At 45.9% G+C, this 16,619-nt stretch overlaps 1 protein-coding gene across 3 annotated transcripts in view; it reads left to right on the forward strand.

Moving 5' to 3' along the window:
* Positions 1-16,619, forward strand: part of Ncam1 (neural cell adhesion molecule 1) — a 290,564-nt gene that overhangs the window by 245,555 nt on the left and 28,390 nt on the right. For 2 of the 3 annotated variants that reach the window (XM_028783716.1, XM_028783714.1), the window contains 5 exons: positions 3,881-4,031; positions 4,402-4,586; positions 4,935-5,031; positions 5,357-5,527; positions 7,061-7,192. In XM_028783716.1, the coding sequence (XP_028639549.1) occupies positions 3,881-4,031; positions 4,402-4,586; positions 4,935-5,031; positions 5,357-5,527; positions 7,061-7,192 (736 nt within the window). Of the gene's footprint in view, positions 1-3,880; positions 4,032-4,401; positions 4,587-4,934; positions 5,032-5,356; positions 5,528-7,060; positions 7,193-8,311; positions 8,327-13,248; positions 13,297-14,901; positions 14,944-16,619 lie in introns of all 3 variants that reach the window. The other variant, XM_028783715.1, reaches the window with a different exon arrangement.

Below are 16,619 nucleotides of genomic sequence, written 5' to 3' on the forward strand. Positions count from 1 at the left end.
GGCTTTGGACCATAAAGTCATAGCGTGAGTGATCTAAAACCCACTCAGCCCTTCCCTTTCCACCTCAGCTCACCTTGTTGCTCACTTACTTGATAATGACTGGCCTTTCACATTGCATTTCCTGTCAAAAGCAACACCGAAGTCATCCCTCACCAGTGTCTCTAAATCGTTCAATGTATCCGTTATCTTTATGGCGCATTAAATTTGTAAGATTGGGGTGATTTGGCACAAATGGTTTTATGTTTTGTAAAGTCAGTAGCATTTAGCCTTTGCAATTTCCCTGCCCACTCGCTTCAGTTTAGGTGACATGGGACTTGGGCCAAAGCTAAGCATTAACCTTCCTATTTCATATCATCATGCCCACCATTTTCTTAACCTGGTTTTGGAACTGTGAGTGACCAATTGTATCGTTCAAAAGCAGTTGCCCTGGAACTAGGGAGGTATAGCTTAGTCAGTAAAGGGCTTGCCACACAAGCACAAGGACCTGGTATTGAGCCTCGGTGCCCATGTTAGAAGCCAAGCAATGTGTTGTGGGCTTTGAATCTCAGCACTGGGAAGAAATAAACAGGTGGATCTATGGGGCTCATTGGCCAGCTAGCCTCGCCTAATTAAGGAGCCCCGGATCTCTGTGAGAGACTCTTTCTTGAAAAACAAGGCTCTTGAAGAATGGCACTTGGGTTTGATTTCTAACTTCCACATAGACATATGTGTACACACACACATACCACCTTTAGATGAGGTTCAAAAATCTAACCTGTGAATACTTTCTCTTAAAGTCCCTTTTGTAGTTCTCCAGGTCAAACATTAATACTCCAAACGGCCATCACAGAAGAGGATTCACTAGTCCAATAGACTCTATATTTTGATTGAATGAGTGTACCCTCTCAGTCTTTTGGGATAGTAACCATTCAGAATACATAACTCCTGTCTTTAAGTCATAGACATAAATATTGAATGCTGCTTAATATTTAAAAGTTACCACTGGTCCCCTGGCAGGGACATTCATTTCCTCACCTGAACAGTCTGCCATGGTCAAATCTTGTTCATCATAAGTTCATCTCTGTGATGTGCCTTCCTTGATGACAGGGGGTCTGTAGTCAAGCACATGTCCCTACTGAAATGCTTCCCTCCTATGGCCTTGAAATCACTTAGTGCTGTCACGGCTGAGTGTTTTATTGGCCAAAATTCATGGTCACATTGGCATTCAGGAAGGAGAGAAGAGGGGTGAATAATGGAGCCAACTTCAACAGCTACAGATCTTATGCTGCGTGACCTTGTACATCTCCCACTGTCATTCTGATCTAGACTTGGCTTGGGGAGATGCTGAAATCTATCAGGGATCATTCAGGAGATGCTAAATGGATTATCATTATAAGTGGAAGTAATAGGTTTACTCCCAAGAGAGCAGATACCCCCACTCCACTTTCCAGAAGTGTCTTTTATCTTGAATATTTCACTTTGGACATAATTGACTTCCAAGTGAAGGCTGCCCAGGGGTCTCAGAAGTTCCTTTTTTTTTTTTTTCCTATTTGACTCATTCAGAGATGAAGGCCAGAGGCCAGAGGAGTGCAACAGTGGGATTGTGTTATGGCCAGCTTCTTTCTGGATGCTCTGAAAGGCTTAGCACTTTTACTAAGAGAGAGAACTGTTTTGGTAGGAATAAGTAGAGTCACACATAGTTTTTTTAAAGAGAGAGAAGGATCTCCTTGCTGTAATATTCTTATTCCCCTTCTGTCTAAGCTCAGCTGTTCCCTCTGAGGGAGCCTCCATGGTCAACAGGACTTTTGGTTGAAGTGTCTCATGGGTATATCCCTATGCCACAAGAAATTATTTCAGGAGGAGATAAGCCAATCACACAGGAGTCTATCAGTGTAACCTCCAAGAGATGACTGGATATCTGGCAAAGGGTCCTATCATCAAACATGCAGTGAGCTACTACAAAATTGGAAATTCATACAGAAACTGTCTTCTTGTCTGATGGCATCATTAAATGACAGAAATCGAACAGGGAAGTGTAGGCAAGTAGACAGGTTTTTAAAATGAGCCAAAAAAAAAGGTCCTGCAGCCTCTCTGAGCTTGTCTTCAGATATTTCTGAGCAAAGGCTGTTCCTATCTTGTTTTGTACTAATATTACTACTTGTGTGCCTCTCTCTGCCTTCTTTCTACATGGACATGTCCTCTTGGATTCCTGAGAATTGTGTATATGGCAGTCTCGGGAAAAGCCTGGTTTGAGTCACATAGAATCACAGTTCATTCCAAGGTTGAAAAGACCCTCTGTGGACCTGGAGTCCCTTTTTCCTTCAGTTCTGTTGTGCTTTAGGCAGAGAGGAATGATGAACAAACAGACCAGATTTTTAGAGATAACTGCAAGAATGACTTCACGCTTTGTGTGTCCCTAATATAGACTGATGGGTGAAGATTTTGTTTGACATATAAAAATAGCCACAAAGATGGACCACTATCAGCCTATAAGAAAAGGAGTCCTGGGATCTAGCATCTCCAGTAAACTGTATGTCTCTGGGATTTCTGGGATAGTCTCCTGTTACCTCTCATTAATATGTATCACTTCCTAGGATGCAGGTTCTTGATCAACAAGCCTCCTCTATGTCCAGGGCATCCATCTTTGAGAAAAAGAGCTACACACAGCTGTAAGCAGAGATGATTTTTCTTTTGTCCCTTCCTTCCCTTGTTGGAAGCATATTTTAGGTCCCAGATACAACTCAGAGAAGTAAAACGAACCTGATTCAAATAGTGCAGGTTACTGAGGGAAAATGAACTCTGTATCATATATCTGCTGAGATACAAGGCCAGAGACACCTTTTCAGTTTGGTTTTGGTTTGGGTTTTGGTTTTTGATCTTCCTGGACTGGCTGGCAAAGGATAGTGTGGTTCTGCCATCTGGGCTTCTAGCTGATAGAAACTGAGGTTAAGTGCCCTTCAGATCTCTGAAGAGCAAACCCAATAGCATGGCAGACGCAGCACATCCTCTTGTCCTATTCTACCGAGCATCTTTCAATGGACTGAATGTCCCAGCTTACATAGAATAGGGCCCTTCTTCAGTTTACCAACTTTCTGGGGAGTCTGTCCCAGGAACACCCACCTAAACCCTTCGATGGCTAGCAACCCTTTTGCTTAGAATGTGAAGGAAGGAATCCTTGCAAATATTCTAATATCCATGGCCTAGGGATTGTGTGCTGATTCATTTCTTAGCAGTGTTTGTAACGTTAGAGACTCAGTAAACTAATGATAGTATCAAAGACTAAGGATGGATGAAGGCTTTGCTGAAAAGGATCCTGGGTGAGCCTGTGACTCTTTCTGCACTGTTCTTCAAGAGGAGGCTCTGTTACTTTTAGCTTAACAGGTCATGAGCTTTGATTTGTTCCCACATTAAGAATAAAAATTGTCTTGCTATCAAGCATTTAGGGAAGAGAGGCATTCATAGGAAAGACACTTCTTGGATTTCTTACATTCGGGTCATTGGCATTTCCTAGTACCCATTCACACACCATAGAACTGTGGGTGGTAGTCAGACCAGAAGGAAAGGACAGAGGACAGTGGAAGGCAATGCCTTGATGGAATCTGTGCCAGCCAGGGCTTAGTTTCCATTTTAACACACCTTAAACTAGTCTTGGGAAACCTTAGTATCCCCGCAACCAGCTGAGTCCCATATTCTGTTTGAACTGCTTTAAAGTCTCTACTCTGCTCCCACACACTCCTCCATTATGAAGTAGGTGACATGAATTTAGAGGGTGACATAGAGAGGGGACTAGAGACTGATTGTAGACAAGCAATGGCCTTGTCTCCTAGACCCACACTGCTCTAAGTTGCCCCTGCCCTCTGCTTCACCTCAGTGTCTGATGCTGTCCCTTTCCTCCTGGCAGACTCTGGATGGGCACATGGTGGTACGAAGCCATGCCCGTGTGTCCTCCCTGACCCTGAAGAGCATCCAGTACACAGATGCTGGAGAATATATCTGCACTGCCAGCAACACCATCGGCCAGGACTCCCAATCCATGTACCTTGAAGTTCAATGTAAGGAATAACTTGGGAAAGAGTGGGAGGAGGGAGGAGCTGTGAAGGGTCAGGATGCAGGAGACATAAGCTTCAGCTTCAGTAGAAAGTTCTACCTAGTGCATTCCCCGAGGCTGTTGGCTCTCATCGGTTTCAGACCTTTGGCCCAAAGTACCCACACACAAACCTTATCCCCAAGCTGCCCACCAGACCCCCCACTCTGTGAGTTCTCCCAAGGAGAGAATTCCAACATGCATTCCAAAATTTCCCAGAGCTCCCCTGCTCCAGGCACCAGCTCTGCTTTGTGTCCTGCTTACCTTTCTAGTGGCGGAAGACAGACTCTGGGGTGTCCCAAGAAAGCGGTTCTGATGGTCATTGTCCTTCATTGTAGATGCTCCCAAGCTCCAGGGCCCTGTGGCTGTATACACGTGGGAAGGGAACCAGGTGAACATTACCTGTGAGGTCTTCGCCTACCCAAGTGCCACCATCTCCTGGTTCCGAGATGGTCAACTGCTACCAAGCTCTAACTACAGCAACATCAAGATCTACAACACCCCTTTGGCTAGCTACCTGGAGGTGAGTTAGGGGCTGGGAAAGGCAGGGTGGAATGGGCTGTGTGGTCATTTCTCCTGCTTCTCTGGCACATCCAGAACTGGGGAGCGTAGGGTGGAGAACAAACTGAGCCTTTCTTCCAGGTCCTCCCCCCCCACCGACCCTATCCTCAGCTTTTCTGGTCCTGACCATGTGGCTAGACTGGGATTGGGGAGTGGAATGTGTCTCTTCCATGAGCCACTGAGCTCCTCTCACTGAGATAGATAATGTGTTCCTCACCTGATTTATTCTATGCTAACTGTATCTAAGAAAGAAAGATGAGTGTGGCCGCCCATGTTTCACTTGTAATCCATGGGTTTTATCTTTCTACAGGTAACCCCTGATTCAGAAAATGACTTTGGAAATTACAACTGTACAGCAGTGAACCGTATTGGACAGGAGTCCTTGGAATTCATCCTTGTTCAAGCAGGTAAGTGCCATCCAGTGTTAACTTCCACCCCATCCTTGCCCTCATTGGTGCATCTTACACATTTCAAGGATACCCATGAAGGGGTTGAAGATAAAGTCAGGCTCTAAAGAGTCAGATGCTGTTAGTCACTCATAGTGAGAGAATCTAGCCATAGGACAAGGTGAGGAGAGTGTGACGTAAGCTAGGAAAGTCTCCAAAGTCAGAGACTCTTACATTTAGATAGGATTCCTGAAATGGAGGAGAAATGTAAAAGACATACTTCAAATTCTCATGTTCTGGTCTTGGTCCACATATATGACCTGGGTGTCCGTATGTATTCTCACAGACACGCCATCTTCTCCATCCATTGACCGAGTGGAACCATACTCCAGCACAGCACAGGTGCAATTTGATGAGCCAGAGGCCACAGGTGGCGTGCCCATCCTCAAATACAAGGCTGAGTGGAAGTCGCTGGGTGAAGAAGCATGGCATTTCAAGTGGTATGATGCCAAAGAAGGTGAGTCTAGTTGGCACCCTAGAATTCATCAGATCCTTGTTGACTGTGTAGGTAGGGAGCGTGTAGGATGCCACCATCTGCCATCCCATCCAGCTTTCCTCCAGAGTTAGGAACTCTTCAGCTAGAATTGGGTCAGGGTCACGCTTCCATAGAGTTGTTGACCTTCTGTCCTTTGCTGCTTCAGAACCTAGTTCTTGTGACCTCTCTGGGACAGAAAGGACATATCAGATGATCCCCAGAGAGAAGACCTGATTAGGTGCTGAGCTCATTTGGAAAGAGTGCAGAACATCCCCCACTCTGCTCTCTGTTTCCTCCCTGATGACACCTGGGCATCCCTAATGGTCCCCAGGGATAGTCATGTACTGCTAACAGTAACAAAACCAGCAAGATGACAGACAGATCTACCATGCACAAATCCTATTCTGTCTTTCAAGTTAAGTCAATCTAGTGAGGTCTTCCAAGATTAAATATCCCCATTTCTCTCTCTTCCTTTCTATCTCCCTCTCTTCCTTCCTCCTTCCCTTCCTCCAACAAACCCATGTGTGTCGTGTGTGTGTGTGTGTGTGTGTGTGTGTGTGTGTGTGTGTGTGTGTGTTCCTCCCCCCTCTCTGTCTCTCTCTGTGCCCCCTTTCTGGGGTCAGCATCAAGTATATCCATGGATGGATAAAGATTTCCTGTATCATTCCCCACCTTTATTTTCTGGCCATGAAAATCATGACTTCAGCTATGCTGACTGACCAGGGAGCTTCAGTGGTCTATAGTCTATCTGTGTGCTGGGTTACAGGAGAGTGCCTCCACCCCAGCTTTTACATGCCTTCTGGGGATTTGAAATCAGGTATTTCTCTTGTACAGCAGACACGTCATCCACTGAGATACCTCCCCAGTACTTTCTGTTTTAAAAGATCACTTCTACTTATCTTTTAACTATGATAAAAAAAATTCACATGAATTTTGCATTTAATCATTTTTTAAGTATACAAGTCAGTAGTGTTGAGTCATTACCACTGACCAGCTTAGAACATTTCACCTCCGACAGAAACTCTAATTCCTCCTTTATCCACCTCCTCTGGCCCCTGGCAACTACCATTCCACTGTTGCCCCCTAGCTGATTAGTCTAGGTTCCTCATGAGAGCGGAATCATATGCTATGTGTTCTCTGGCATCAGCTTGTTTATTTAACAAAATGTTCTCAAGGTTTACCATATCGTAGCATGTGTCAACATTTCAACTCTAAGACTGGGTAAATACCTCACCATTGCTCCTTGTTGCATTTCATTAATCCAGTCATCTGTTATGTAAAAGTCATCAAGGCTGCTTGTGACTTTGGACCATTGGTGTATACTTGGGACTTCACCGTGCAGGTGTGAACGTGAGTGGACAGGTATCCGTTCATCTCCTGCTTTCAATTTTTCTACATGGTTGCCAAACAATGGTTGTGTTTAATTTGATGAAGACCTGCCATACCATCTTTCACTGAATTTTCTTGCCTGTGCACGGACACTCTCTTTTAATCAGCCCTATTTTCTCACCACAGCCAACATGGAAGGCATTGTCACCATCATGGGCCTGAAACCTGAGACAAAGTACTCGGTACGGCTGGCGGCCCTCAACGGCAAGGGGCTGGGCGAGATCAGTGCAGCCACTGAGTTCAAGACACAGCCAGTCCGTAAGTACAGCCAGCTGCTCTGTCTCTCTCCACGTTCACACTCTTCCCTCTTTCCCTCAGGGACAAATGGGGACCCTGAGCTGGCTCCTATCATAGCTCAGAAGCTACCTTTTGACTTTCGGGTCCCCATGCTCCTAGTGGCCCACTCAACACTCTAGTTCTCAGGGATGGCTAATCTGCACTCACTCTTCTCAGAATGTGTGGAGGATGCTTACTGTCCTAATGCGTGGCCCGGTTTATTAGAATAGCAGCCAGAGGCCACCAATGATTAACTTTGGGGAAGAGTCTGAGGGGGGAGGGGAAAACACACAGGGCAAATGGAAGGAGTTGGGAGTGCTGCCTATTAAGCCAGGCCACAGTGGCCCCTAAATACCTTGTGACTTGAAGGAAGACGACAGAGACAGTGACTGCTTGTGTCATTAGAGCCCGCACTTTTGATGCAGCGACAGTATTAAGTCATAGAGAGAAAAACAGAGTCTTCTTTGTGAGGAGGTACGGGTACCCACTGTCTAATAGGGGCCCTGCACTTGTCTGGTTCTTCGTTCCCAAGATGACCCCTCAGACATCTCTGCCTCTCGGACTCTATCAGGCAAGTTACTTTCCCCAGATTCCACTCAGGGCTGCCTCTAGCTTCTCTCTGTCATTCCCTCCAACCCTAAACCATACTTGCCCAGCTTAGCCTTCATTTCCCTCAGCAGCCAGGCTTTGGATGAGCCTTGTCCTGGCCATGTTCGTCTGCCATCCACCATTGCTGCCCCACAAGACTGCTAGGTCCCTCCAGCTGTTGTGGATGCTGGAGACCTGCCCTCCTGGGTAACCATGGAGCTCCAAGCTCTCCCCAGACCCTGATTTAATCCACACAAGAGAACCCTTTGCTTCTTTGTCTGAGAAGCTTGGGTGCCTACAAAAAGACCCCCATAACCTCTTCCCAGCAATAGAGCCGTTTCATGGTCCTTCTGCAAGGACTGTTTCTTTCTGTTTAAAGTAATTTGATGATTTGAGTTTCAGCTCCATGTGCTCTGTGGATTCTGTTCATTTCTTTTACATCTTATTTTTTTTCCCCTTGGGTCTGTCTCTTGGCTTTTCTTTCCGTCTGTGTTCCATCCATGGGAAATGCAGATAGCCCTCCTCCACGTAAGTGCCTCTTCATACCTCATTACCTGTTTCCATAGTGTTAACACCTAGTTCTAGTTCATAATTTAGTTCTGGCCCCTTTTTTTGTCCCCTAGAGGCTGAAGTAGATGATGCTGTCTGAGCCCTAACCACACTGACCTTAGTGTAGCTGTGCCTTTGTTAACTTATATAGGTCACTCCAGGAGGCTAACACTACTGTTCTAGAGCATGCGACTTCCGTGTCTTTTGAAATTGTGTTTATTTATTAATCTCTGTGTGTAGTAATTACTGTGTGGAAAAGATAAAGTTTGCTGAACCAAGCGTGGTGGAAATCTGCAGATGATCCCAGAGTAACAAGCTAATAGCAACCCCTCACTTTTAGTCCCTGGTACCAGCGGAGTGACACCTGCCTCCTGAGGACATTGTTCCAAATATGGTCGAGGAGAAGGAGCCAAAAATAACCTTCCTCTTTGTTTTTAGGAAGTAAGAGAATGGAGCACGCATGGTTCCTGGCTTATCTCTTAGTTGGTATATGAGGAGGAGCAAAGGCAGCTGGTGGGAAGGCCTAGTGGGGGCTCTCAGGACGGTGTAGCTACACTGTGTCCTGCAGGGAGCTGCCTGCAGTGGGCATGGGAGGGAGCTAAGCCTCAGTTCTGGTCAGCTCTCTTCATTGGCACTGGATTACTGACAGTGCACGTTCCCATATTGGGAAAAGACTGGCCATTTCACTTAGTAGCTATCCAGTATCATGGAGAGAGGGAGAGATTTCCCTTGGAGTGACACTCTAATTATGTAAACTGGAAACACACAATGATGAAAACAAAGGAATCAAGAGATGTGACAGGTGCTACAGAGAGTAGAACTAGCCCTGACCCCTCAGCCTGAAGAGACACCCAAATCCCAAATGTCACTTTGACAAGGACTGGCTCTCCCTAAGCTGAGCACCTAAAGAACCAAGCGTGGAGGCACCTGACAGACCCGGACAGAAAGATATTCAGGAAGCTATACACAACGTTCTCGAAAGCTACTAGATCCTAAAAGGCACTCAAGGAAAGTTCTAGTTATAAAAGTATTTGGAAATACTGCAGCAACAGCAAAAACTAAGTAGCTGGGTGTGGATGTGGTATCAGGCAAGTTGGTGTCTGAAGCATCAGCTGAGGAAGGTGTCAGAATCAGGGCCTGTGGGAGTGCGGGGTGCAGTCAGGGAGCAATGAGGACTGACAGCTGCGCCCCAGGGGAGCTCTGGTGAGAAAGCTTTTCCTTCTGGATCCTTCCACCAATCCTAAGCTGCTTCCTCCATCCCCTTCTCTACAGGAAGTGATCAGTAAGTAAGGAGCAGCTTTGCTAGTTAGAGAGAGGGAGGCCCAAATAAGACTTTCTGTTGACTGTCTTCTCTGCAGCAATTAGAGTTGACTTGGAGGAACTGGACTTGGCCCCCAAGGTCACAATAGTTTCCATTCATTACCGGCTTGGGCCTTATGAAGATAGGATTATTGGGGGATCAGGTTTGTTTTTTAATACAGCAAAAGGTACGCTTCAAGTCACGTTAAAGAAATTATGTGCTTAATTAAGATTTTACTTTTAGTTTTAGTTGTTAATGTTTAGAAGAAGGAAGCCCCTGGACTTGGTCTTTTATTGTCTCGTAGTAGGAATGAGGATGATTAAGGAAGCCTCTGAGAGTCCTCTGCAGAAGGCTGTGACCCAGCAACAATTAGCACAAGAGTTGGTTTTCTCAATCATATAGTAAAGGTATGATTTAAAGAGTTAATAAGCATCAGGCCTTACAAAGCTTTGTGGGAGGCTTACGTGGGAGGATCATAAGTTCAAGGCCTCCCTGGGCTACAGACTGAGTTTCAGACTAGCCTGGGTAACTTAGTGAGACCCTGTCTCAAGATGAAATGAAAAGAGAAAGGACTGGCGATCTATCTCGACTGTCCAGCACTTCCCTGGCCTCTGCAACCCCATAGATTCAAACCTCCAGGAAGGCAAAGAGGAAGGGAGGAACGAAAGAAATAAGCAAGGAAGGAAGAAAGGAAAGAAGGAAGGAGGGAGGGAGAGAGGGAGAGAGGGAGGGAGGGAGGGAGAGAGGGAGGGAGGGAGGGTTAAGAAGGAAAGATTGTTTTTGACAAGCAGAAGTGAAGTGTAATTTTAGAAGCGTATGCAGAGTATCAGCATGGTATCTTGCTAAAGATGGGAAGAGCACATTCCCTGAGGAAACCTCAGTGGGGTCTTTCTTTTAACCCTCATAAGCTTTCCCCAAGTCACTGATGGTGGCTCTGGCCAGAGACCATCCTGCCTGTCCTAAGAAAGGACACCATGGAAAAGATGAAGCCAGTGTTTACCACTGCTGAGACAAAACCCACTTTTTCTACTGTGAAGTTGCATGTCTTCACAAGGGTCTCCTCCGGGTCCTCACTCCCACTTCTTGGAAGACAAGAAAGATGTCTGAACTCAGATAAAGAATCATCCATGGACCGATCTGTGTGTGTTTCTCCCACTTCATCCACTTCATCCACTGACACTATCCCCCTATCCTATAGGTCTATAGGTGTCTAGACACAGACTGACTTGTGGCTCTGGGCTTGGGACCAGAGTGGAACTCCTAACCCCAGGAGAGAGAAATGCACAGGGCCAGAGGGTTAGCTGCCAGACTTCTGAGTTGGGAGGGATTAGTTAAGACCAGTGCTGGGCATTAACTAACTGTTGGAGTTTATTGAGATGTTTCAATAACATAGTTGCTTTCTTGGCTCCCTAGGAAACCTCTGCACAGTCAGGGGTGTAGGTTATCACAGCCAGAGAAGAGCAGGCAAAACTAGCAAAAGTACTAAAGCCTCCCAGCTAGCTGCAAGGCAAAGCATGAGTTAGCTTTTTGAGGGTCCTCTGCGTACCGTGCATGGAGAAGAAGAGAGAGCTGTGAGTCTAAACAAACTAAGCTCTAACCTGGGGTGTGTTCTGTGCATGTGATTTCAAGTTCGATGCCTGTGTGGAGACCCTCGCTAATAAGTTCATGATCTGCTTGCCGCAGGAGGGGCTGCTTCCCTGCTGGTAACTTGTACTCTCTCTTCTTGCTGAACCTTTTTACTCTGTCACTGAACCCCACACTTGTAGAATTTCATGGCCTAGTTGGTACTGTTGACTTTCGCTTCCGTGCCAAGAAAGAAAATAGAGCATATCAGGTGCACATTTTTTAAAAGATGTATCTTGAGGTTTTTCTCTTGATATACTGTCCCCTCTGTGACATGTGTGAGGGTACCTTAAATGCATAGCAATGCACATGATTAAAATGCATAAGGTATTAGGCTGTTCCCAAAATAACAAGAACAATTACACAAACATCTCAAGCTACACACACACACACACACACACACACACTAAAATGAGAGACATTTACCTTAATTAACTGAGTCACCTATTCATGAAAGATTGGTAAGCAAACTGCTTATGACATCAGGGACATTTACACTAATGATGTCATCTGGAAGGTACTGGAAAACCAAGCCCCGAGCACTAAGGCAGCTCTGCCAATAGGGTGGTGCTTTCCCATTCTGTCACCTAGCTCTCAAAGGGGCCTGCCTTTTGTTACTGATGATGGACAGCTTCTGGATACTTGTCAATCAAACACCAAAATCCCATTCAGTGTCCCAGTGTGCCAGATATACGGTCTCTAAGCTTCCTCCATGCTGAAGGGTACTTAAGATTGTTTGTGAGGATCCTGTATCTTTAACTGTTCCTTCCTCTGGGGGTGCAGGATTGACACTGAATGTTGTTTGTCTCACTTTTCCCAGCAGTGTAAACAATCACCTTCTCTAGGGAGGATTTTTGGAAAGCAGCCATGTTTTCAGGGGCTTCTGTATAAAAACCGACTGTCCCTTGTCGTTGAAGATAGCCAATTCCATCTCACTCAGTTATTCAGATTAGAGAGTGAGATATGTAGGTTTTGCTTTGTGTACCAGGAGGAGGAGGGGCTGCTCAGTCATTTAATCACCTGCTGTACAAGAGCGAAGATCTGAGCCCAGTCCCTAGCACTCACATAAAAAAGCCAGGAACATGTGCCTGTGACCCCAGGACCAGGGCCATAGGGACAACAAGGGTCTTGCTGCATAGCCAGCAAGACTCTCTGAATCAGTGAGCCCTAGGCTCAGTGAGAGACCCCCATCTTAAAAAGTAAGGTGGCTGGGGACTAGAAAGAGGGCTCATTGGTTATGGTTGCAGGGGACTAGAGTTAAGTTCTCGGGATCCATGTCAGGCAGCTCACAAGTAACTCTAGCTCTGAGGATCTGACGCCCCCTTCTGGTCTTCTTGTGTACCTACACTCCTATACATATACGTCTACACAAAGACATGCACATATACATGTAATTTAAAATAAAATATTTTTAAAATAAGGTGGAGAAGCAATTGAAGAAGACACTCAACATCTGGCCTCGACACACACACAGATGTGTACGATCACCCACTAATACAAACATGCATACACACAAACAGGATATATACATAAATACATTCCTATATATAAACACATATCCAGAGCGTAACCTGAAAAGCCAGCCTCTTTCCTTGCTAAGGGTCACAATAAGCTGAGGCCTAGATGTCTGTCGTCCTGTTCCTCAGAGCTTATGGACACGAGTGATCTTGCCCACCTAGCTGTTTATGTCCAGACAAGGGTCGAGGCCTTTTCAGCTGTTCCTCGCCAATTCCTTACCTGCATGCCAGCCTTAACAGGCTCTTGTGTGCAAGGCGTGTACTTGAAAGAGAACCCTGCGTACTGTCCTCTAGCATGCCAGCTGCCTGTCCCGGGCAGTTTTTTCTCTTTCCAACTTACTTCCCACCAGCTCCACATACCAGCACCCCAGGATTGCTACCCCCATTTTTTTTCAATCCAACATCCCTATCCTCCCAGTGATCTATTTTCCATTTTTTCACTTTCAATTTTGTTTCTCCAGTGGCTCCTGCTAACTCTTCCACCCTTGTCCCGTTGTCTCCTCGAGCTAGTGAGTATTGATTTCTTCACCCCATCCCTGCAGGTACCTTTCCACCAGGCAAGACTCACCTGCCCAAGGTTATAGGCTCACCGGGAGATAACTCAGCTCTAGCAATGGAAAGTCACATCGGGAGTTTTTAAGAAGCAAAGGGAAAAAGGAATAGACACGGGCCTCTCAGGGAAGACAAGAGAAGAGCTTTGTTCTGGATAGGACGCCCTGCAGACAGCTGTCCTGAGGCTGTTTTGTATACTTGTGATGTGATTCTCAGCAGGTCAGACCAAAGCTGGTATTTGGAAAAGCCAAAAGAATTTACCAAGAAGAAGAAAAATAAAAGACAAACCTCTGCCCTGCCTGCAGGGTCACGTAAAACACTTTGAGGCATTGTGTTTTTATCCTTTATTTTAGTTGGACGTAAGCTCTGAAATTAGAGAGTGCAGCCTGTAGCTTTTTACTGTGCCCATTAGTGCATAGACTCCTCATAAATATTTGTGGGGAAGTTAACAGTGCCTGTTCACAGACGGACCGCACAAATTACTTAACACTTTGCAAGTGACGCTTGCTGATCTCTGTTCTGAAATCAAATGGTGAGCCTACTCCCACTACATACCCACTATAAAGAAAATAATGAAGATTATAGCATTTATCAAGCTCTGGTTTGCTTACCCTGGATGGGCATCACTGACCACCAGGAACATGAACTGTGCCTTTGTCACAGTGGGTGAGCCTGTTCTTCCCACTCATTTCTCTTTACCGTGCTATATTTTAGTACTTTGAATTTGGAGGAGTAGAGCAGGGCCACTCTTTGGAAACTTGAACCTGGCTTTCTAGCAGGGGGAAGAAGTAGGGCTGGGGTCAGGGTGGGGATGACAAAGTGAGACATTAAGTGAACAATGTCTGGGGTGATGTCGGCACCAGCCCAGACATCAGCCCAGAGTGGCACACAGCAGCATGGCCCTGCCTACATGGCTTTATTCTCCATAAAACTGCAGAAGTCCCCCGTTGTTTGGTCTTAGCCTCAAGTCCTCTTCCCATCATTTTGAATAAGAATCTTTCCAACCATCTCAATCCAAGCTATGCTCTGTGGCTAGAGGAGTCTAGGCCTTTGAAGCAGACTGCCATCAGTTCAGATCTCCACTCTGACCTTCTACCTGTGACCCCATGACCACAGAAGAGTCTCTTTGGAATCCCCCAAATCTCAGATTTCTTATCTCTAAAACTAAAGATAGATTCCCCTTTTATGGTATACATACATATCTATAAAAAAAAGATTAAGTGGAAATATACACAAAATAAAATGTCCAGCATTTAGTAACTGGATTTATTCGAAAGAATAATTGGGGATATGTTATCTCTTGCTGCATGAGTCCTTTGTCAGCAAAGTCTTTGATAATCTCTCCAAAATATTTATATCAATATTGATAACTCAGGGAGACAGGAATGAGTGACTGACATACTGTCTCTGATACATACACACACACACACACACACACACACATATATGATATATATATGCACACACACTTATATGCATAATGTGTACTTTGGAGTATGTGAGTTTTATGTTTTTTCTGGCCCTCACCATTTAGTCCCCTTTCTGTCCTTCGTGTTTCATAGCAACCTGGCCTCTTCCTGTCCTTCCAACCACAGACCTGCCTAGTGAGTACAGAGCCGGCTGCTCTGGGCAGCGCCTCTGCTTGGATGCTGCTCGTAGTAGCACAGGCTACAGTGTGACTGCACGGAGGCGCCCAGCCTCGAGTGGTTTCCTAAGCATGCTCTCTGTTTGGCTGAGAAAGCAAATGGAGCCTCCTCCAGAGGAATAAGGGGTGGCTGTTTGTGCTTGAGCAGACCTCTCCAAATTGACATTTGTGTTAACAGAACAGGAGTGGGCTAACATGGGGCCGGGGCCAAAGAATGGCAACTCCTTCTCACTGTGTTACAGTCCTTACTTCATGCGACTGTGCTCCTGTACACACATACAGAGAGAGAGAGAGAGAGAGAGAGAGAGAATATGAGAATGGAGAGGGCTGCTCAGAGAAAGGTGGAAGGAAGGAGCTGTGCGCCCTGACGACATGGCTGCCCTTGTCTCATAGCAGAGCCCATGGTAGAAGGAGCCACAGCCTCTTCATTCTATTCCCGGAACACTTGGTGCTAGAAAAATAATGGAACAAAGCTACCTCCTAGGCTGCTGGGTTGGAAGTGCCGACAGTAGGATCCAGGGGACAACTGCATCCCCCTAGACCAGCCTGAAAACCTGGTTGAGTCCTGCTTAAGGCATCCAGGCTGGCCTTAATGATGTGAAGCCACATGGGTGCTGAGGGCCTAAGGCCCCGATAGGTGACAAGAGTATTTGCACGTGACTATGTGTTCCAGCACTCATGGCCCCGGCAGCCAGGGTTTTCATTTCTGGATGCAAGGAGATCTTCTCCTGCCCCTCATCAAGCAGCATCCAGATAAAGCAGAAGACAGGTCTGCAGAGTCCAGCTCCAACACCCTGGCTAAGGCTTCCCGTACGTAATTAAAGAGAGGAGGAAAGGGTTTCCCGGTTGTGTGTTCTGCATGGAATGTTTCTTTTTCCTCCTATAGAAGACAGATACAGTCTGCTTTCTCAGTGTTCCTCTGTGTGTGTGTGTGCTGCAATGACTTTCAATTCCTGATGCCTTTGAGGTTTGGTTTTGTGAGTAGAGCAGAGCTGACAATAAGCTGGGCTCATTCGCTCATTCGCATGGGTTTGAGGGCTTTCTTGTTTGTTAGTAGTGTATTTGCATTTGAGAAAGGAATGAGACTAACAACTCCCCTCCACCAGAGCGTCCTTTTCCAGCTTCCTGCTATTTTTATCCTGGGCAATAAGAGAAAGCTACAGGACCCATTTGCAAACCCTGTCCTGTTTGAGACACCTCTTTGCCTCTTGGTCTTGTCTGTCAATGAAACACAATCTCGGCTCCAGACTTTTCCTGAAGAGGAATGAAGTATTTCTCCCCTGACGGGTGTTTCCGTTTTTTACACATCAGACATTTCTACCCACAGATAAGACGCTTAGTTGTGAAATCTGAGAATGGGAGGTTGGAGTCTGTTTTATTTGAACCACTTGACTACTGACCCAAATCATAAGTCCCAGTGGACAGTGAGATAAAGGAGAAGGCGTCCCTATTGGCAGCAGCCTGAGTTAGCAGGAATGTCACATCAAATCAAGATGCAGAGGATGTGAGCCGCAATGCAGAGCAGCCGGGTTCATGTAGAACTCAGTCAGATAACACGGGTGAAATTAAATAATATCTCCTGTGTGTGTGTGTGTGTGTGTGTGTGTATGTGTTTCTGTGTGTATATGTATGTGT

Source organism: Grammomys surdaster, unplaced genomic scaffold, assembly GCF_004785775.1.
Source record: "Grammomys surdaster isolate TR1022 unplaced genomic scaffold, NIH_TR_1.0 1164, whole genome shotgun sequence".
Taxonomy (NCBI): Eukaryota; Metazoa; Chordata; class Mammalia; order Rodentia; family Muridae; genus Grammomys; species Grammomys surdaster.